We start from the raw sequence: 22,096 nt of genomic DNA, 5'->3' as shown, positions 1-22,096 counted from the left end.
TTTAAACCATTCCTTCTCTCTCTCCCTCCAAGTATGGACTACAAAGAATACTGGGAGATGAACGAAGCCTCCTCTTACTTGCCAGAGCAATTGATCCGAAGCAACCCAGCATGATGACCGAAACGGTGAAAATACTCTCTGCCATTTGTATCGTGGGAGAAGAAAACATGTAAGTCACAGAACTATTAAGTGCATTTAATTAATTAAATAAATGTATGAACCCTACTTTTAAGGGCAACTGCTTTTCATTATCAGTTTAGTTTTTGCTTTAATACGTTGACCTCCATGTGTTTCCTCTTGGCCCTTGACTTCCGAAGAGATTTAAGAGTTCTTTTATGACTGCTCATCTGGAGGATATACACGTCTGCGATCTCCTAGATCGGGGGTGTCAAACTCCCCCATTGACTTTGCTTGTGAAAACGTTGCAAATCGTGATCATGTAACCACGGAGTACTGCGCTAGTCATTTAATGATGGTAACCAGTGCTGGCCAGAACTGCCATCATTAGTAAGTGCTATCATACAGGAGTGAGCTTCAAAAGTGTTAGCAACGGGTTCACTGCCCTGTTGCTGGTGGGAAATGGCTGTGGTGGGCATGGCCTAGTCGGCCTCCTGCATCATGGTGGGGGGATTGTTTTTACCTTCCCCAGGCTCCGGAGGCTTTCCTCGAGCCTCTGGGAGGACGAAAACTGCCTCCCCCAAACTCTGGAGGCCGGAAACTTCTGGGAGGCCCATTCCCCCCCCCCCGAGCCTCCATGTGGGTCCTGCACCTACATTACCTCCAAAATGGGCCCTGTGGAGACTCCTGGGAGGGGTGGGTGGGCGGGGCCAGCCAGGAGTGAGATTTGAAGGTTCTCCGAACCGTCCCTAAGTTAGTTACGCAAACCTGTAGCAGCACACCCCAGCTATCACATGACCTCACACTTTGCACCCACAGCACATGACAGAAATTGCTATCATCTCTTGCAACAAGGCTAGAGGTATTTATTTGATTTGGAGTAATTTTTGAATGCAAGCATAGAGAGTTGCAAGGAGGACTACAGGATGGAATCGTTTTTCTTCCGTGAACTTTTTCAGGTGAGTTACTTAAGGATCCGAACCTTAAAACAATCGAAGGAACAGCAAGCGAAACTCAAAAGATTTATTTCCTTGATTAGTAGCAGATTGCTTTTTAGGTGTTGGTTTTTAAATCAATTTGCTACCAAAGAGGCAAAAAAAAAAAAAGGCCTTTAAGAATCCGAGGTGTGATTTTTGAATAGTCTGTTAAAGTACGTGCATATCTTTACAACACATTGAAATAAATCTCTGTTACAGGCTCGACAAAATTTTAGGAGCTATAACGATTGCAGCTGAGAGGAATAATGGAGAACGATTTGCTAACATAGTGGAGGGGCTCGAAAATCACGAAGCTCTGCAATTACAGGTAGGATTTCTTGGATTACAGTTTAGACAATTAGATTAGGCAACAATGCATTTTAATTACTAGCTGCATCAAAAACGTTTAAAATGGCTGGAAATAATTTTGGTTCCAGTGACCTTGTTTGGGTAGAAGTTTCGAATCCCAAGTAAATATTCATTTCAAATCTCGGTACAAAAAGCCTGATAATCTTCTTTTATACTCTGCATAAATACATTTGAAACACCCATTGCTATACATTGCAGAAATTCACTCTTCACTTTAAAAAAAAACTGTTTGTGAAGGCATAGAATTATACAATAAATGCTTCTCTTTTCTCTATGCAGGAGAGCATATTTTAGAATATACATTTTCGGTCCATGGAGAGAGTCTTCACATACTTTAAAAAATTATTTGCTGTAATTGTTTTCCCCCCAGAGTTTTGTGTTTAAAGAATAAACTGATAAAAGGAGAATATTTCTAGTTGAAATGAGGGGTCCTTGGTGCTGTCTGAGCTTGGTTGTTTTTTTGCAGATGTTTTGTTACCCAAACTTGGTAACATCATCAGTGCACTGACAATATTACATAGTTTGGATAATGGATAAGACCACCATCTCCTCCTCCCTCCCAGCACTGATGTTACCTAGTTTGGGTCATGAAACATCTGCAAGAAAACAAGCAAGCTCAGAGAGCACCAAGGACCCCATAGGCAACCTCCTCTTCCTCCTCCTCCTCTTCTTCCTCTTCCTCCTCCACCTGGCTCCCAGCACTGATGATGTTACTTAGTTTGGGTCATGAAACGTCTGCAAGAAAACAACCACTTCTCATAAGGAGGACTCACAACCATTTTGAGTGCACTGAAGCCGTAGTTCCCCACGTCTCCTTTGCAATTATGAATGGAATTATATATATTGTAAGCCTTTTTTTTAACGTTGCCTTGTTATATTTGTGTTGCATTTGTGCTGATAAATAAATAAAGGGAGACTAGTATAGATCTATTTCAAGCTATTTAGCTCTCATCAGTTAGTCATACCCTTACTGGGATACCTATTTTCCTGGCTTAGCTGATAAAGGAGTAGAGCCTGTGGCTTAGTGGTTAATACAACTGCCTAATATGTAGTACAGCCCAGGTTCGATTCCCAGTAAGAGTATGGCTAGCTGATGAGAGCTAAATAGCTTGAAATAGATGTATACTAGTCTCCCTTTATTTATTTATCAGCACAAATGCAACACACACACACACACACACACACACACACACAATTTCCCCATCTCTGGGAGCATAAAACTGAAAATAGAAGTCTTTGGGTGGTTAGTTACTGTTCAAAGAGCAAGTCTTTTTACAGATTGTCTGTGAGACATTGAATCACTGCAAAAATAAAACCAAGCCCTGGAATGCCACCATCTGAATGAGATAATGATTGAGTTGGTGACTTCTGTCTTGTAAGGTTAAGTCCATAAGACAAGAATTATTTCTGTAATCTTGACATGACAATATGAAAACTTGGAGTGCTACAAAGAACCAACCGGAAAGATTAGATTCTCCAAAGGTCAGGTTACGATGCAATGATATCCCTTTTCTCTTCTGGAGGCAAGCTCTAGGGGTGGACAGTGTGATTTCTACTCATGCTTGCCCCGTGAAAAGACCTCCTCCTCTCCGAATAAATACAAAAGTGCTCTGCAGCCATAAATAAAATTAACAGTAAATAAAGTCAAGAATAATACCTTAAGAGTGACATATTTGCTTTAACATCTTGAAGTAAAACAGACCCTCAAATCTAAATGCAGTAAAATGCCACACTAAATAACAGCTTAGGCTGACCACCTAGACCAGGAGTCAGCAACATGCAGCTCTGGAGTTGCATCCGGCTGTTTCATCCCTCTGCTGTGGATCCTTGTCACCTGTTGGCTCCACAATTGATAGAGCTTTCGATTAGGACAGGTAGATGAAAAGGATGCTACAGTAAGAGGAGACTCTATGGTGGAAGAACCGGACTTCTGGTTGGCAGAGGAAAAAGGATGCTGCGCTAGGAGGAGACTCTATGGTGGGAGAACCAGATTTCCGGCCGGCCGCAGAATTGAACGGGGGGCTTCTGGTTAGGACCTTTGGGGCTCTTTAAGTGTTTAAGGTTGCCAACTCCTGACCTAGACTAAATGAGGATTTGTTTTTAGAATTCCAACCCTTTTTCATCAGTCAATAATTTGCCATTTTGCTCCATCGAAGGATGGGTACCCCTGTTTTTGATTTTCCCAGCGCTATACTTGAAATGCTTTCCAGTGGACGAATGTACCACCGTTGCTATTATTTTCAGTTCCTCTCAAGGGTAGACGTCTTAGTAGAATGGATGCCAATGACTTTTATTTGAATAATAGCATCGCCTTGTCAACGTCAAATATAATCACCCTTTTATTTTAGTGTCTTGGTTTTCAAATGGAATTGCTGATAATTTACTGAGTTGGTTTTTTCTTTTTTTTTAGCACCTAGTCTCTTTAGTATGGCCTTAAGAGATAACCTGTTGATCTAGGTAAATAGGAAAACCCAATTTGCTTAGCTTTTACATGCAACACGGGCACATTAAAAGAGAAGTAAGTGTGGATAGCATTATGCACACTGCCCATGTGATATGCTCCATCACAGTGATTCCAAAGTCAATCTCCTTTAAGGACTTTGTGATGTTTATGACTCTCACATCCATACTCCGTGACTGAAGGTACAACTGCAAGACTCATTAACTCGTCTCTCACTGAAATGGTCTCTCTACCAGTATTAATACAAGCAATTAAGTCAGAATTTCTCCTGGCAAAAACAATCACAGCAGATGGCACCTTTTCTCTCTATTAATTTCTGATTGGACATGTACTTTGGCTTGTTCAGTTATGTCGTAGCTGTAACATAACAAGGATAATTCAGGCCACTACAATGCAGTATTTACAGGGATGCTAGAAGAATTTACAGTGTTTTATATATTAAAATTATATTCATTTTATGGATGATCAAGTTATAGATTTCAGTGCTGCAGTGCTGGTAAAAGTAATTTGAGGACACTTATCCATTTGAAAAAAGGACCTTTTGAGCTTGTCTCTGAAAAAGTTAAGGATTAAATAACCAGTTCCAGCAATAGCAAATAGCACTTAGACTTTTATACCGCTTCATAGTGCTTTACAGCCCTCTCTAAGCGGTTTACAGAGTCAGCATCTTGCCTCCAACAATCTTTATCCTCATTTTACCGACCTGGGAAGGATGGAAGGCTGAGTCAACCTTGAGCCGATGGGGATTGAACTGCTGGCAGTGGGCAGAATTATCCTGAAATACTGTATTCTAAGCACTGGGAACGAAGGAAGATAGGAAGGAAGGAAGGAAGGAAGGAAGGAAGGAAGGAAGGAAGGAAGGAAGGAAGGAAGGAAGGAAGGAAAGACGGAAGGACGGACAATAGCATTAGCAATAGCACTTAGACTTATATACCACTTTATAGTGCTTTACCGCTCTTTGTAAGCAGTTTACAGAGTCAGCATATTGTCCGCAGCAATCTGGGTCATCAATTTTCTAACCTTGGAAGGATGGAGGGTTAAGTAACACAGTAACAGAATAATAACAAAACAAGAATAACAGAGTTGGAAGGGAACTTGCAGGTCTTCTAGTCCAACCCTCTGCTCAAGCAGGGGACCCTACACCATGCCAGACCAATGGCTGTCCAATTTCTTCTCACCAACCTCCAGTGATCGAGCACCCACCAGTTCTGGAGGAAAGCTGTTCCGTTGATTGATTGTTCTCAATGTCAAGAAATGTCTCCTTAGTTCTAGGTTGAATCTCTCCTTGACGAGCTTCAAGCCATTGCTTCTTGTCCTGCCTTCAGTTGCTTTGGAAAATAGGTTGAGTCCCACTTCTTTGTGGCAGCTCCTTAGATATTGAAACATTGCTATCATGTCCTGTCTAGTCATTCTCTTCATGACCAGGGGTTGACAACCTTAAACACTCAAAGAGCCACATTGGTCCTAACCAAAAGCCCCCCATTCAATTCTGGATCTGACAGGAAGTCCGGTTCCCCCACCAGAGTCTCCTTTTAGCGCAGCATCCTTTTTCCTCTACCTGTCCTAACCAAAAGCCCTATCAATTGTATAGCCAACCAGAAAACCTTCCCTTTGCCATAGAGTCTCTTCCTGTGCGCCATGCTCCCCCCCCAACCGGGAACAGGGAGCCACAACAGAGGGATGTAAGGGCCACACAGGTCTCTAGTTGCCAACTCCTGGACTAGACATGCCCAGTTCCTTCAACCGTTCTTCATACAATTTAGCCTCCAGTTCCCTAATCATCTTTGTTGCTCTTCTCCGCACTCTTTCGGGTTAGTTAAAATATACATCTCTTTGTTGTTTTCTCCAATTTTATTGCACAAGTGCATTGGATGTGCTGATTCTAACAAGCTACTTAACTGCAACTTCTATTTACAGGTTGCCTGCATGCAGTTCATAAATGCCCTCGTCACTTCTCCAGAAGAGCTTGATTTTAGGGTACATTTGAGAAATGAATTCCTGCGCTGTGGGCTAAAGAAAATATTACCAGTAAGTTACTTGCAATAGAAGTGCTAATGCACCAGGATCTGTGTTTGCTTGGTTTGTGATTGTAAATCTTACAAAAGACTTGCAAGACATGACTAGGTTTGACCTTAATGGTTCTTTATCATTTTTTAATCATTGTGAAAGGGAAGCAGAATGTTGCAGCATTAAAAATGTTCATCATTGAAAAAAAAATACTTTTATTTTTATGACAAATGATCACTTTTATTGATGTAGGAAATTTTAAAGTATGTGCTGGGTAGTTAATAGTGCCATACACCTATGATCAGGAGAATCAAAGTTTTGAAATGAAATTCAGCCTGTGGGCTGGTTTTAAATTTTAATTTCTGATTCCAAAATGACTTCTAAGGAATTGTAAAGAACCGAAGGATTTTGCATTTATGGTAAACCAGAACTGTTGTTCTTGTACACACTGTTAATTTTACATATGTTTTTATACTTCTTTAGGTAAGAAAATCATATTACTGTATATCTTATCAGACAAGCCCTTCATATTAAAAAAAAAGTTCCCCTTATGTTTTAAAGGAAAAATATAGCTTTTTTCCCCATTTTTAAGTCAAGAAAGAACTACTGTTGAGTCCTTTTAAAGAAATATAGTAAATTAAATAGTTCTGTCCAGTGCAGAAAATCAGGAGTCCAGACAGTTCAAATGAATATATAGGTTTATTGTATGCTAAAGTTTTCTACAAGAATCTGAATTACTAATAGTCGAAGCAGGTTAGTGTTAAATAAGTCAAGGTGGGCTAGACTTAAATCTCTTCTGGGTGTAAAGGAATTCGAGACAGATGATGTGTTTGACTCCTCCCTTGGGCTCAGCCTGGATATCGCTTTCAATTTCACTTATTAGAAATGCACAGAAGGAATAACATTATTTGCCCGTTGGATTGTTCTACCGAGGCCGGTTAGAAAAGAAACTGTATAAATGTTGGTCTTCATCTAATCCTTTCAAAATTAAACTGTAATCAACAGAAGCTGATTTTGATTAGCAAGCAGTCTGTAGAGGAGAAATAAATGGGAATAGGTAGCTTGTTTGTAACATAGATGAAAAGGATTTAAGGCAAGCAAAATGCCACGTCAATAAATTGGTTCTTAAGGATGCAGAGTAGAGACAAATTCACTCCCATAGAGTCATGGAGAAAGTGGGCTATTTTTTGAAGAAACAAATGCAAAATGGATACATAGATACACGGAAGGAAGGATGGATGGATGGATGGATGGATGGATGGATGGATGGATGGATAGACGGATGGATAACTGATAAATTATATACATTATAGATAATGTATAGATATAGATAGGCGATAGATAGATAGATAGATAGATAGATGATAGATAGATAGATAGATAGATAGATGATAGATAGATAGATAGATAGATAGATAGATAGATAGATGATAGATAGATAGATAGATAGATAGATAGATAGATAGATAGATAATATGATAATATGATAGATAAATGGATAGATAGATATAGGTAGATAGATGGATGGATGGATAGATAGATAGATAGATTGATTGATAGATAGATAGATAGATAGATAGATAGATAGATGGATATATATATATATATATATATATATATATATATGTGTGTGTGTGTGTGTGTGTGTGTGTGTGTGTGTGTGTGTGTGTGTAGATGGATAGATGGATAGAGATAGGTAGATAGAATAGATGATGGATGGATAGACAGATAGATAGATAATGGGTAGATGTTGATAGATGATAGATAGATAGATAGATAGATAGATAGATAGATAGATAGATAGATAGAGATAGATAGATATAGCGATAGGTAGGTAGGTAAGTAGGTAGGTAGGTAGGTAGGTAGATACCGATAGATATAGATAGATAGATAGATAGATAGATAGATAGATAGATGGATGGATGGATGGATGGATGGATGGATGGATGGATGGATGGATGGATGGATAGATAGATAGATAACCATAGATAGATACCATAAATAGATAACCATAGATAGATACCATAGATAGATACCATAGATAGATAGATAGATAGATAGATAGATAGATAGATAGATAGATAGATAGTTTTCATCTCTGTTTCAAGGCCATTGTTGTTCCAAGTAGCAAAAGGAAGTCATTCTAGTTTATTTACGATAAGCCATGATTCTCAGAAATTGTGACTTCCAAACTCTTCCATTTGCTCCCTCAAAAGAAAGCGGTTGGGAAAATAAATGGATTCTATGATTGCAAAGCTTTATAGCGGAACAATACAATATATATTGGAAATATGGTGAGCCATAACTTCACCTCACTTTTCTTGATGATTACCATGTTGAAACATAATGTGAAACATTGCTTTTCCTAGCACAGCAAAACACGGTATATTGTGTAAGGTTTTTTTTTTTTCTTCATTTTGAAGGTATTTCTATTGTTTTCTCCACATTTCAAAGAAAATGGTTATATTTTTAATTTCTGTATCTCCACAAGGTGCAGTTGATATGGTAGTTTGCAAAGCCATCCATACATGCATACATACATCTATATACATCCATATACTGTATATATTACACAGAAAAAAAAAAGTAATGTAATAGTTTACTGGATGTAATCATTCATCCTGTAAACTACTACCTTTCCTTTATCATTTAACATTTAATAATTAGATAAATTTGGTAACATGGGTAAATTTGATCAATTACATAGTAGTTTTTGAGAAAAGCTATTGTGCAGCCAAATTTTTAAGCAAACACACACGACTGACAGATGTACAGGTTTAATTAAATCTTTTATTCTTGCAACTGCAGGTTCTCTTGTTCAGGACCTCAAATCACCACAATGGCTTTTAACGAATATAATTTATGAGAATAATTATGCCACTTAAAAAGAAGAATTTAGGGCACATTAAAATAGAATTACCTTTCTGTGTTCAATTGAAAGAGCAGCTGAGATTAATAAAATCTAGATATCTATAAAAGCTAAAATGGGGAGATGTTACTAATCTAATGATCAGACAATCTTTCACTATATATTGTGTTGCATTTGTGCTGATAAATAAATAAAGGGAGCCTAGTATAGATCTATTTCAAGCTATTTAGCTCTCATCAGCTAGCCATACCCTTACTTGGATTTGAACCCAGTATATATATATCTATATACAATCTCAATCTTATATACACAATATATATATATATATACACATACATACATACATACATACATACATACATACATACATACACACACACACACACACACACACACACACACACACACATACAATCTCAATCTTACATGGGAAAAAGACCCGAATACAACAAGACCAGCATAGACCAGTTGTTTTCTTCATGGGTAACCACAGACTCCACATTATTGAGATTTTTAATGTACTCTCCACGCCTCCTCTTCCTACTTCTTCTATTGGCAACTTTGAATGTGATTATGGAGCGTTACTGGAGTGCTACAGGATTAAAAACATTGTAGTAAAATAACTTCAAGGCAACATATTAATTCCAATGATTGCAGGTGTGGCGTGCTATAAAAGTTTAGATGTGTGCACGTCAAGTGCACTGCAAATAAAACCCAACACTAATATTTAAACAGTACTTGAATTTAGGCCACATTAATTTGATATAAATCCATAATTACTTGTGTTGGAATTAAAAGGTATCCAGTGTGAGCTTTAAAATTCACTACCATGATGCATTTTTTTTAATAGCACAGTACATTAAATTAACAGAAACTGCATACACCGGTGGAAAACCTATTTTGTGATTTTTAATGATTGATATTAATGTTATTTAATTACCGTTTAAGTAAATGAGGACGATATAGCTATCAGGACAGCATAATTTTATCTCCAACGATTCTCAGATAGAGCAGGAAAACAAAACGAAAGTAGACAGACTGACACATAGACTCTAAGATCCAAAACATTTCATTTTAATTTGCAGTTCTTTTAAACGTATTTATTGTTTTGCTATTTATTTAGAGGATTAATTAAAAAACCCGTACATTATCTCTTCGTAAGTTTGGTAATTCTTTATGAATATAACTGGTCTCCTTTGTAATTCAATTTATAATTATATTATTTATTTCTTACTTTAAATAATTTACATGGCTGTCCACTTCAAGAAATGTGGCTCTGGATGTTTTACAAGAAAAATAAATCAAGATGAAGCAATAATTAATCTCTCTTTTATTTTATACATTTACTGTGTTTTTTGGACTATAAGACACACCTAAATTTACAGGAGGAAAACAAGAAAAAAGTAGTTTTTGTCCTCCGCGCATTGCAATTTTCCCCTCCCTGGCCCCCAGAAGCACTCTGCAGGCCAAAAACAGGTGCATTTTTGGTTAAAACAGACTGTGCAGAGAATTTGAGAGGCCAAAATCACCAGTATTCAGTCTATAAGACTCACCTAAATTTCACCCACTTTTAGGGAGGGGGAAAGGTGCCTCTTATACTCTGAAAAATATGGCATTTGTTTTTCCTTAGGATGTTTTACCATACTCTCTTTGTTGGTTTTACCATACTGTTATAAAAAAGGTACAAATTGTCTTCTTAAAAGGAAGAATTGGGCAGTAGAAATAAGAGCTTCTGCCAAAAATAATATATCATGGCAGCAAATGAACTTGAGAAATGAATTTGATATAACTGGTCCATTCGTAGAATTCAGAATGTTACATGTTGTCAGTATCAATATTGTGGACAGATTTTTTCATGTGGCAGACAATATATCACTGCTAGTAAGTTGAAGCTAAAGAGACTTGAAAATAATATTCTTTGCAATTTAAGGTAATGGTTGTGGTTTGATTTTATACATAAAATGCTTGGGTGAAAGAGGTTATTTAATTGCTCATTTCTTGGGATAGACATTCACAGTTTTTATAGTGATGTTACCAGCAGTTTTACAAGTTAACATACAGATTACTGGAGCAGTTATGGTTAAATATATCAAGATAATAATGGTATTGAACCATTATATTGGAGCAATTTTTTTTATTTGGTCTAGTTAAGTTTGTTTTTGGGACGTGCATCCAAGTATGGACTCTTTTTTGTTAGATGTAAAACATTGAAGGATCTGAATCGGCTGCATTTTACTACAAAGAAACAGAATCACAACTGTAAACAAACAGGATAGATAGAATTGTTTGAAATTCAGCCAGTTTCAATTTCCATCAGACTTTGCCAGTTGCACGCAGGTACAAAGTTGAGAAATGAATGTTTAATATTTGTTTATGCTTTATGGCACCATACATGTAATTTGTTTGAATTGCTTTATGAAATACTAGGGCCTAAAAGAGAAGGAGAATGAAGAACTTGATATTCAGTTGAAAGTATTTGATGAAAACAAAGAGGAAGATTCAATTGAAATGGCCCATCGTCTCAATGACATCAAAGTGGAAATAGAATATCCTTTTTTTTAAAAAAATTATATATATACTGTTTTCCTTAGAACTGAATGGTAAAAGAAAATAAGAAAGCTTTGAAAACAGAGTAAGTTTTAATAAGGTTCAAGAAAAGGTACTGTTTTTGCAAATAACTTGGGAAAGGTGATAATTATTTAGGATGTGTTGGTCAATTAAGAGTATTGTTAAATTAGTCACACATGAACTTATATTGAACTTTCTTCTTGGAACTAAAGAGATTATTGGATTTATATTAGTGTTTTTCAGGGGAACTAAAACAAATCCTGTGATTTTGTTTAAGTCACACTATAACTTTACAGTGTGTATTTATTTTCTTAATCATTTTAATACATTTTAAAAACTGAAAGAGCTAGAGGTATTTTTAATTTTTGACAATCCTCACATTGAAAAATGAATTAGCGGTAAGTACAAAGATCACTACATTTAACATTTAAACATCTCAAACTTAAATAATAGCATTTAAAGCTTTACTTTAACTTTTTGTTATAGCAATAAATGGAGGTTTAAACGACATGTCCCAGTTTAGGGTTCAAAGTTAGTGTCCAATATTTGGCAACACAGTAGAATAATTTTCAAAACTCTTTCAGTGTTGAGTTTCAAAAAATGCAGCAATTATGATTTATCTATTCTGACATTTCCTTAATGGTCCTTTTACCGATGTGAATGAAGTTTACCACTTGCTGTATAACATGTTAAAAGAAACAGCATCAGAAAACTACTTTCTATCCATTTTACAGCATTTTTTACTCATTAGGAATGATTATTATGTACGGTAAGTCAGCTATTTTGCTTTTCATGTTTCAATGGTGCATCCCATTGCTTAATTAAATGAGCATGTCATGTAGTAAAGGGAACATGAATTCCCACCTTTGTTTTCAGGTAGAAACTATCAAAGAGACATTAGAAAATTAATTGCTAACACTTTCGAGTTGATTCCATTACAGAGCAAAAGATCCCACTGCATTTTGGTGGGAGATAAAACAGATCTTTTATCTTTTGTTAGGCATGAGGACTGCTCTGGTGTGCTTTAGCTTAAATTCAAATGATCTTGTTCCCGATCGTTAGATAGATTGCATCAATTGTTCTCAACCTGTGGTTTATGGACTCCTGAGGGGCCGCCATGTTGTCAGGGGAGGGGTCATAAAGGCTTGAGGAAATGTTATGTACACAGGGTACACAACCATTTTCTGTGACTATAAAAGGTATTTAAAGGGAGTCCATGGTGAAGAAAAGATTGAGAACCACTGGATTACATGACTCTTTCACCCTTTTTCAATTGTGCCTATAGATTCTTTATTACAACAACTGTAAACTGTAAAAACAACTGCCTTTTATTTTTCACACCAGCCCTCAGTATTACAAGATAATAGAAGAATGTGTTTCACAGATAGTGTTACACTGTAGTGGTATGGATCCTGACTTCAAATATAGAGGAAGATTGGATGTAGACTTCACGCATCTTGTGGGTAAGTGCATCTTATTTATTATTATTATGATCTATCTATCTATCTATCATCTATCTATCTACCTACCTACCTACCTACCTACCTACCTACCTACCTACCTACCTATCGCTATATCTATCTATCATCTATCAACATCTACCCATTATCTATCTATCTGTCTATCCATCCATCATCTATTCTATCTATCTATCTATCTATCTATCTATCTATCTATCATCTATCTATCTATCTATCTATCTATCTATCTATCTATCTATCTACCATCCATCCATCCATCCATCCATCCATCCATCTATCTATCTATCTATCTATCTATCTATCTATCTATCTATCTATCTATCTAGTCTTCTATAAATTCCTTTATAAAACAAATCTCAGGCTATTTAAGAACATTATGTTTTAACCCAGATTATTTTAAAATAATCTGGGTTATGATATCTCTGAATGACAGCGTATATCTTCGATTTTTAAAATTGTACTTATGTTAGGCCCTATTATTTTCATCCTTTCAGACAGCTGTGTGAACAAAGCAAAAGTAGAAGAAAGTGAGCAAAAGGCGGCTGATTTTTCCAAAAAGGTAGGCCCCCCAAACAATTCGTCATATTGCAGCCTTTGAAAAACTTCCATTGTTATATTTCTACATGTATTTTTTAAAGGTCTTCGGTTTCAGAATTGTGTTATTACGTTTATATCTGAAAACAGCGCGACCCAGACGTGATAAAAATACACTTAGACATAATTAGAGTTTATTTAAATCAAACTAATTATTTCAATGAATAATTGAAAGATCCCTCCGCAACCAGGCAGAACTTAGGTTAGAAATTGGTGGATTTGGTGTGGTAGAAAAAGCTTTTGTCTGTCTCTGAAAATTTGCCCTATCATAGCTTAAAATCCTTAAATTGCTCTTATGGGCAACACATTATCTCTTATGTGGAAACAGCTTTAGCCAATTCATCTCTAACATAAACATTCTTGTTTACCTCCAACCTAAATCTATGGACTGCCAGAGGTTCTAAGTTGACTCAAGAATTTTTAACTACCCCTACTGGTGTTTCTCCTCTCCAGTTAATCATTTGGCACAATTCCACATATATTAATTAGAGTTAAGAGTTAAGTAATACTTCCCATTGTTTCACCTAATAAAAATTTATAATGGGAAATAGCCTACAGTTGCTTTGTAGGTATATAAAGGAAACTATTTCAAGGTGCTTGAGAAAATGAACTTGAGAAATGAATTTGATATAACTGGTCCATTTGAAGAATTCAGAACATTACATGCTGTCAGTATCAATACTGTGGGCAGATTTCATGTGGCAGAAAATACATCACTGCTACTAAGTTGAAGTTAAAGAGACTTGAAAATAATATTCTTTGCAATTTGAGATAATAGTTGTGGTTTGATTTTATACATAAAATGCTTGGGTAAAAGAGATTATTTAATTGCTCATTTCTTGAGATAGACATTTGCAATTTTTATAGTGATGTTACCAGCAGTTTTACCAAGTTACATACTTGGAGCAGTTGTGATTGAATCTATCAAGATGGTTATAATGGGAAATGGGAAATAGCCTACTGTTATCTTATAGGTATATGAAGGAAACTATCTCAAGATACTTTGTGCTTTGACTACCTTCCATTCCGCCACATTGGTGTTATTTTAAGTAGTCCACAAAGCCAGACAGATTCCTTTTGCTCAAACTTTCATTCTTGTGTAGCAGTATTAAATTTGGACCAAGACAAATGACTATTTCTGTATTGGTGATCATTGCAGTTTGATGAAGAATTCTCAGCTCGGCAGGAAGCACAAGCTGAGCTTCAAATGCGTGAGGAGAAAATCCGACAACTTGAAGCTGAAATCCAACAGTTGCGAACCCAGGTATGACATAAATTAGTGACATCTTTATCCCGCTGAAAGGACTTCTGGTTTAAAGGAGATAGGATGCTAATTGCTAAGTATAGCTGGGATGATAAAGGTTACCAATAGTGCTCGGTTTACATTTATTTAGTGCAGGGGTGTTAAACTCAAGGGCCACGGGCCGGATGCAATCTGGGGGGTGCTTAGAGCTGGCCTGCGTGGTCACCCTGGAAACAGAGAAGGACTGGCCTGTGTTGCCTTTGCCAGTGAAAACGGAGCTCAGAGGGCTGGAGGAGGCCATCACGGTCAAAAATGGAGCTAGGGGGACTCATGCACTGCCCGCCTGAGCCTCATTTTCACTGGCAGAGGACTACAGGAGGCTGTCATGGCCAAAAACAGAGCTCAAGGGAGGGGGTGCCGCCCTCCCAAGCTCTGTTTTAGCTGGCAGAGGGCTGCAAGAGGCCGTCGCAACCGAAAACGGACATTGAGCTGGCCACGCCCTCTTGACCCCACCGAGGTCTAAACACAACCCTGATGCGCCCCTCAATGAAATTGAGTTTGACACTCCTGGTTTAGTGATTGTTCAATTGTTTGGTGAAGCCCAACTCATTTAACAATTGTCTTGATAAGAAATGCAAATTCTCCACTGAGGTCACGTCAAGAACTATTTGCATTTCATTGTTTCAACATAAGGATAAATGTAAGTGTCTTCCACTCAGATGTAAATTTAAACGACAAAATGAAATTAAATGCAAGGATACTTTGGGTTCTTTTTAATTGGGTTTATTTAAAATCTGATTATTGCCTTGGTGCATGTAAATGCTTATCAAACATGCCTAGAATAACATAATGTTATTCATACCATTGATATTTAGGATTAAATACCAGTAGAGACTAAACATTGTTACACGGAGGTGTATTTAAAGTTGAAGGTTTTAAAAGGAAGCAGAACAAATTTAATCTTTAATTGTAAATTTTATAGGCACTTTAAAAACAAAGAGTGAACATTTAGCTCTTTGATAATCTGTCATTGGAAGTTCATTTGTTCTGGTTGGTTTTATTCTAAAAAAAAGAATCCTAATGAATACATTTTCAATTTATGGAGTTGTTATGAGAGTATTGTCATATTGTACAAAAAAGAAGGCACGGTGATATTTTGTTCAAGGCCTCATAATGTCTTAGGAAATTGCTAAAAGCTTATGTTGGTTTACTTAACAAATTTCCCTCATGTAACCATTCTAGTAGAAATGACGATGATTAAGAACCAGAGCTAAGAGTAGGATCTTCATCCTAATTTCCCTGCTTATACGGTGAACGTAATTTAAAAAATTGATTTTCTGAGGTAGTGAATATTTAAATAAGGGAAGACTTAGGATGATTATTCAATTTCAGCCTGTTGGCTTCTTTTCTAACACTTCTATGAATACCACACTGATCAAAATATCCCGAAAACCCTTGAAATGTAGCTTTGTTAATGGACCTTTTTTTCCTTGTTTTCAAATGACGCTTTATTAATTCTCTTGATCTGTCCTAACGTGGAGTAACTCTTACAAAAGTTACACGTGGCCCTTGCTGTAACGAAGTGCTAAAAATATTTGTTAAATAACTGAGCTGATTTGAAAATGATCCCCCCCACCCTCTGACCATATTCTCATTTATTATGGATTTCATCTCTGTGAAACATTTGAATAAAATGTAACAGAACGTAATTGGATGAACTTGGATAAGGACTTGGAGACATTTAGAAGGAGGAGTGTAAAAGTGAATATTGGTAGCTCAGGATTGAACTGAGGATTTCTTGGTGCTCTCTGAACTTTAGTGGTGGGATTAAAAAAAAAATTGCTACTGGTTCTGTGGGCATGGCTCGGTTTACGTGGCAGGGCAAGGTTAGTGCAAAATCCCCATTCCCTCCTGATCAGCCCGGACTCAGGAGGCAGAGAATAGATGGGGGCGTGGCCAGCCAGAAGTGGTATTTACCAGTTCTCTGAACTACTCAAAATTTCCGCTACCAGTTCTCCAGAACTAGTCAGAACCTGCTGAATGCCACCTCTGCTGAGCTTGGTTGTTTTCTTACATACGTTTCCTTACCTAAACTTAGTAACATCATCTAGTCTGATGATGTCACCTGGTTTGGTTAATGAAACGTCTGCTAGAAAACAACCAAAGCTCAGAGAGCACCAAGGACCCCTCATTTCAGAGCACTGATAATGTTACCTAGCTTGGTTAACGGAACGTCTGGCAGAAAACAGCCAGGCTCAGAGAGCACCAAAGACCTCTCAGGATGAGAAAATTATCTGATTGCCATTGAAAGGAAAATGATTTATGCGATATTAATAGCACTTGGTTGACATGTTTTTATCTTCCTGTCTCCTTATTCCAAAACGTTTTTGTAGGGTTCGGCATCTTCTAGTGCTGGTGCTCCTCCTCCTCCTCCACCACCACTACCCCCTCCTCCATTGCCAGGTGGTGCGCTTGCCCCTCCTCTACCTGGAGGCGTACCCCCTCCACCTCCTCCTTTACCTGGAGGGCCACCACCTCCTCCTCCTCCTCCTCCTATGTTTGGTGGTCCACCATTGCCCCCACCTCCTCCTTTTGGTGGGATACCTTCTGTAGTAACCGCACCAGTGCTGCCTTTTGGGATGAAGCCAAAGAAGAAATACAGTCCAGATGTAACTATGAAGAGAATCAACTGGACCAAGGTATCTCTTATCAAGCCTCCTGAATGTTTTCCCTCTGTTTTTCTACTGTCAAACAGAATGCAGATAGTCCTTGAGTTATGATCGTATGTTCAGCGATTCCTTAAAGGATGGCGCTAAGCAAGTGAGTTAAGATAAGTCCTCAAGGTTCTGGCTGGTGCAGCATCCCAAGGTTGTGTGGACAACATCCAGGTTCTTGGCAACCAGCTCATACTTGCCACATACACTCAATGTTCACTCCAGGAGTTCAATTCTGAACGGCTCAAGGTTGGCTCAAGCCTTCCATCCTTCCGAGATCAGTAAAATGAGAACCCAGATTATTGGGGTTATGATACTGACTCCAAACCACTTAGAAAGCACCTCCTTCCTCCAGCTTCCCTGTACTTGCACACACAGGAACATTGACACATGATTTTCCCTCCTTTCCTGGCCTCCCTATGCTCACCCACATACATAGACTTAACTTGGACTTTTGTTGTTGTTGCATGTGGCCTGCACTGAGCCTCCCAGGGTCTCATCCACCCCACCTAATTCTGCAGCACCCCTACACTCCTTACCTAGGACTCTTTCTGTTTTCCGGTAAACAACCCACAAAGGGATTTGGTGGCTCAATGGCTAAGATGCTGAGCTTGTTGATCAGAAAGGTCGGCAGTTCGGCGGTTCGAATCCCTAGCCCCACGCAACGGAGTGAGCTCCCGTTACTTGTCCCAGCTTCTGCCAGTTCGAAAGGACGTAAAAATGCAAGTAGAAAAATAGGGACCACCTTTGGTGGGAAGGTCACAGCATTCCGTGGACCTTCGGCGTTGAGTCATGCCGGCCACATGAACATGGAGACGTCTTTGAACAGCGCTGGCTCTTTGGCTTTGAAACGGAGATGAGCACCGCCCCCTGGAGTGGGGAATGACTAGCACATATGTGCGAGGGAAACCAACCCAAACAACCCACATGTGGTGGTTACAACAACAAACAGGATTATCTGGATTGTTGTCACGAAACCACACATGCAAAATCATGCTTAATGACTTCATCCCTTAACGATAGCAATCCTGGTCACAAATGCCATTGTTAACTTGAGGAGAATCTGTAATGCTTTCATGCCAATGAATTAATGTTGAATACACAAAAGAAGCTAATTGTTTTTCTGTGAACCGTTAAATGTATTAAACTTTAATCCTTCTCAGTGGTTGGGGATATTCTCAAGAGATAATATTGAAGCTCTTACCTAGAGTTGTGACATACATGGTCTCTGTTTTATATATCTCTATAAATATAATCTACCATTTCCCCTCTGGTGCGAAAGGTAACAGATTCAATAACATATTTTTTAAAAAACTCATCATAAACCATTGTGGTCATAAACTAGTTTATAATATCATATTTAATAGAAAAAATGTTTCAGGCAGGCTAAAGTGGCCTGTTGGGGCAGGAGATGTAATTTTGGTTTTAATAATCTGGATTTCTCTGTGGGGTGAAAGTGGGGGATGCCATAATACATTTTGCAGATGTTCCATGTATATGGAGAATAAAATCCAAGAATAAAATAGATATTGCAAGGCATCTGGGTTTTTTGGGGAGGGGCTGTGTTTTTATTAATAATTTGCTCTTCTTCGCTCTGCTTGGATGATTTAAGTTGCATCTATAAATCAGTTTATTATTATGTAGTCCGCTGCGGTAGATGAGCAGTAGGAAGCTCATAATATGTACACAATATTATGCAAGTTGAGGACAGGAACATCTGAAGATTATTCCATTCTAAGGTGTGTATTTATTATGAATGCAGATCACAACACAACACAATAAACAGTCCGCCACAATTTCTGCCCAGTTCTATAAACACTACTTAATATTATCCCATTGGACATGAGCTGAAAAGTATGTTTGGATAGATCTTCATTTTTGCAACGTAATGTCCAATATAGCAACCTAATTCCAATGGATTAGATTTTGAGAAGCGAATGGGAAGGAATCTTTACTTATTTTGCTTGTACTTCACATTTCTGGACTACCTTTCTCCCTCAGAAAGGGACTCTGGACTGTGTACAGTAAAACAGTGAACAGTAAAACAGTACATACATACATTTAAAGGTTGTTGTTGTTAATTGCAAAGTCGTGTCCAACTCATCGTGACCCCATGGACAACGTTCCTCCAGGCCTTCCTGTCCTCTATCATCCTCTGGAGTCCATTTAGACTCACGCCGACGGCTTCGGTGACTCCATCCAGCCACCTCATTCTCTGCCGTCCTTTTCTTCTTTTGCCCTCAATCTTTAGTAACTGCCGTGTTTTCCCAAAAATAACACATAGTCTTATTTTCTTTTGGTCCCTGAAATAAGCACTTGGCCTTATTTCTGGTGAGGTCTTATTATTTTTGAGGTGCAGGAGGTGACAAGTGTGGTTGCTACTGTGTTACAATATTTTCGGGGAGGGGTTATTTTTTGGGGGGAGGGCTTATTTTAGCACATGCGCTCAAAAGCACAGTTGGGCTTATTATCCGGGGAAGACTTATTTTGGGGGAAGCAGGATAGATCCTGTTCAGCTTTCAAGGTCAGGCTTCATACCAAGGATGGGTTCCTGCCAGTTCTAACCTCTTCTATAGAAGAGGTTCCACAAATCTACAGTGCCGTTTAGAACCGGTTCCAGCTCCCTCCCCCTGCCCGTCCGGACATCATCAAGATGAAGAGTGAGATGAGGAATTCTGGGAGTTGAAGTCGACAAGACTTAAAGCTGTCAAGTTTGAACACCCCTGGGTTTTTTTTTTAAAGGGTGCAAGGGTCTTGTAACTTGACAGCTTTAAGACTTGCGTGCTTCAAATGCCAGAGTTTCTGAACCAACATTTTGGTTTCTAAGCAAGAACATTATTAAGTGAGTTTCACCACATTTTACAAGTTAGCCATGCCCTCCCAGTCACATGGCTGGCAAGCCACATCCACTCAATCACATGGCCGGCAAACCACTCCCACAAAGCAGGCCACACCTACAGAAGAGGTTCTAAAAATTTTTGAAACCTACCACTGCTTCATACCATCAGTTGGGTAATCCCAAATATTTTACTTGTCATCCAAGAAGTTTCTTCAGTTGAGAACTGAAGACGCTTCTTGAATGAGAAGCAAAATGATTTCAGAGGGGAAAAAAAACTAAGAAAATCCATTTGACTTTTGGAAAAAGCACATTTGGAACAACTATGACCTGGATGATTGCAAATCTCCATAGATATCAGCCAGGCACAATATAAGATGCTATCCTACTTTTATTGAAGCAGCTTTTACTATCATTTTTTTGGGGGTAGGGGGAAATCATGTTTTTGTTCCTTTTTTTTTTAAACGCCTCGTTTCTCGTTTGATGGAGAAGATTGAAAACTCCAGTCTCTGAATAATTTGCTTTGATTGCAGGATGTACAGATGTAATGATCTGCCACTGTCATGATTTGTGGAGGGTTAAGTGATTTAAATTGATAGTCTATAATTAGGTTCATTTTCATTGCAGGTTGAACCACATGAAATACAAGAACACTGCTTTTGGATAAAAGCTAAGGATGAAAAATTTGAAAATCCGGATCTGTTTGCCAAACTGGCGCTCACTTTTGCCACACAGATGAAGGGTAATTATTTCTCCATTACTGAATGGTAATAAATGGACATGTGGATTGATACTAATATTTGTATTAGTAATGCCTTAGAGATTAGTGTGAAATAAATAAATAAATATATATATAGTGGGAACACACTGCTTCCCTTTTCTGTCTTTTGGCTCACTCCAGGAGACCATCCAGGCAGAAAACCATATTTTTAATGTTGCCTTTGTTACATTTGTGTTGTATTTGTGCTGATAAATAAATGTTGTATTTGTACTGATAAATAAATAAAGGGAGACTAGTATAGATCTATTTCGAGCTGATTAGCTCTCATCAGCTAGCCATACCCTTACTGGGATTTGAACCTGGGCTGTATTATATCTTAGGCAGGAGTCTTAGCCACTAAGCCACAGGCTCGCCTCCTTATCAGTTGAGCCAGGGAAATAGGTATGTATTTGTGTTAAAACCCCTGGTATGCCTAAAAAGGCATACCAGGGGTTGTAACACAAATACATACATACATACATACATACATACATACATACATACATACATACATTGCATTCTCCCAAACCATATTGCATTCTCCCAAACCAGGATGAAATGCTGGACAGTTTTATATTATCTAATGGAATGAAGCTTTTATTTCCCCACTCTTGAACGGAAAACATTAAGTTTATTCCTTTGTTAACTCAGTTTATCTTTTCTCGATGTAAAGATATAGAAGATACATACTTTAAAACCTTACAGAGTACCCTAAAGAACGAAGTACATATATACACTTATTCTAGCCTTTAGAAACAAGAGACATTGTTTGTTTGTGTGTGTGTGTGTGTGTGTTTAAATAGCACGGCATAATAGCAGGAGCCTTGAATTTTCTTTCTTGCCCTAAAGCAAAATATTGGAGGTTGCTATTAGGTTAGTTGTGATGTAATTTTTCCAGGCAAGTTCAGTTAAAAACTCTTGTCTGGAAAGTAGTATATCGAACTGCTTTAGGCTGAGCCATTTGTTTGGTAGATGGTGATGATTTGTTATAGCTGTCCCAGCCCAAAAAGACTCTGAGAGGCTTAACAATATCCTAGTATCAAATTTAAGATTAAAAAAAAAAAAAACCAACAATGGGAAATAAGCCCATGTTTTAGATC

The 22,096-nt window shown here is 37.9% G+C and overlaps 1 protein-coding gene across 1 annotated transcript in view; it reads left to right on the top strand.

Annotated features, from left to right (window-relative positions):
• The window catches only part of DIAPH2 (diaphanous related formin 2), a 276,134-nt gene that overhangs the window by 54,499 nt on the left and 199,539 nt on the right, over positions 1–22,096 (top strand). Inside the window, exons 8-17 of the mRNA XM_081963960.1 lie at positions 33–169; positions 1,314–1,422; positions 5,842–5,952; positions 11,228–11,346; positions 12,021–12,137; positions 12,713–12,831; positions 13,344–13,408; positions 14,603–14,707; positions 17,080–17,385; positions 20,864–20,978. Coding sequence (XP_081820086.1) covers positions 33–169; positions 1,314–1,422; positions 5,842–5,952; positions 11,228–11,346; positions 12,021–12,137; positions 12,713–12,831; positions 13,344–13,408; positions 14,603–14,707; positions 17,080–17,385; positions 20,864–20,978 — 1,303 coding nt within the window. The remainder of the gene's footprint in view (positions 1–32; positions 170–1,313; positions 1,423–5,841; positions 5,953–11,227; positions 11,347–12,020; positions 12,138–12,712; positions 12,832–13,343; positions 13,409–14,602; positions 14,708–17,079; positions 17,386–20,863; positions 20,979–22,096) is intronic.

The sequence above is a fragment of the Natrix helvetica genome (assembly GCF_964273705.1).
Source record: "Natrix helvetica genome assembly, chromosome: 11".
NCBI lineage: Eukaryota > Metazoa > Chordata > Lepidosauria > Squamata > Natricidae > Natrix > Natrix helvetica.
The sequence above is the reverse complement of the archived record's forward strand: the minus strand, read 5'-3'. Positions and strand labels throughout refer to the sequence as shown.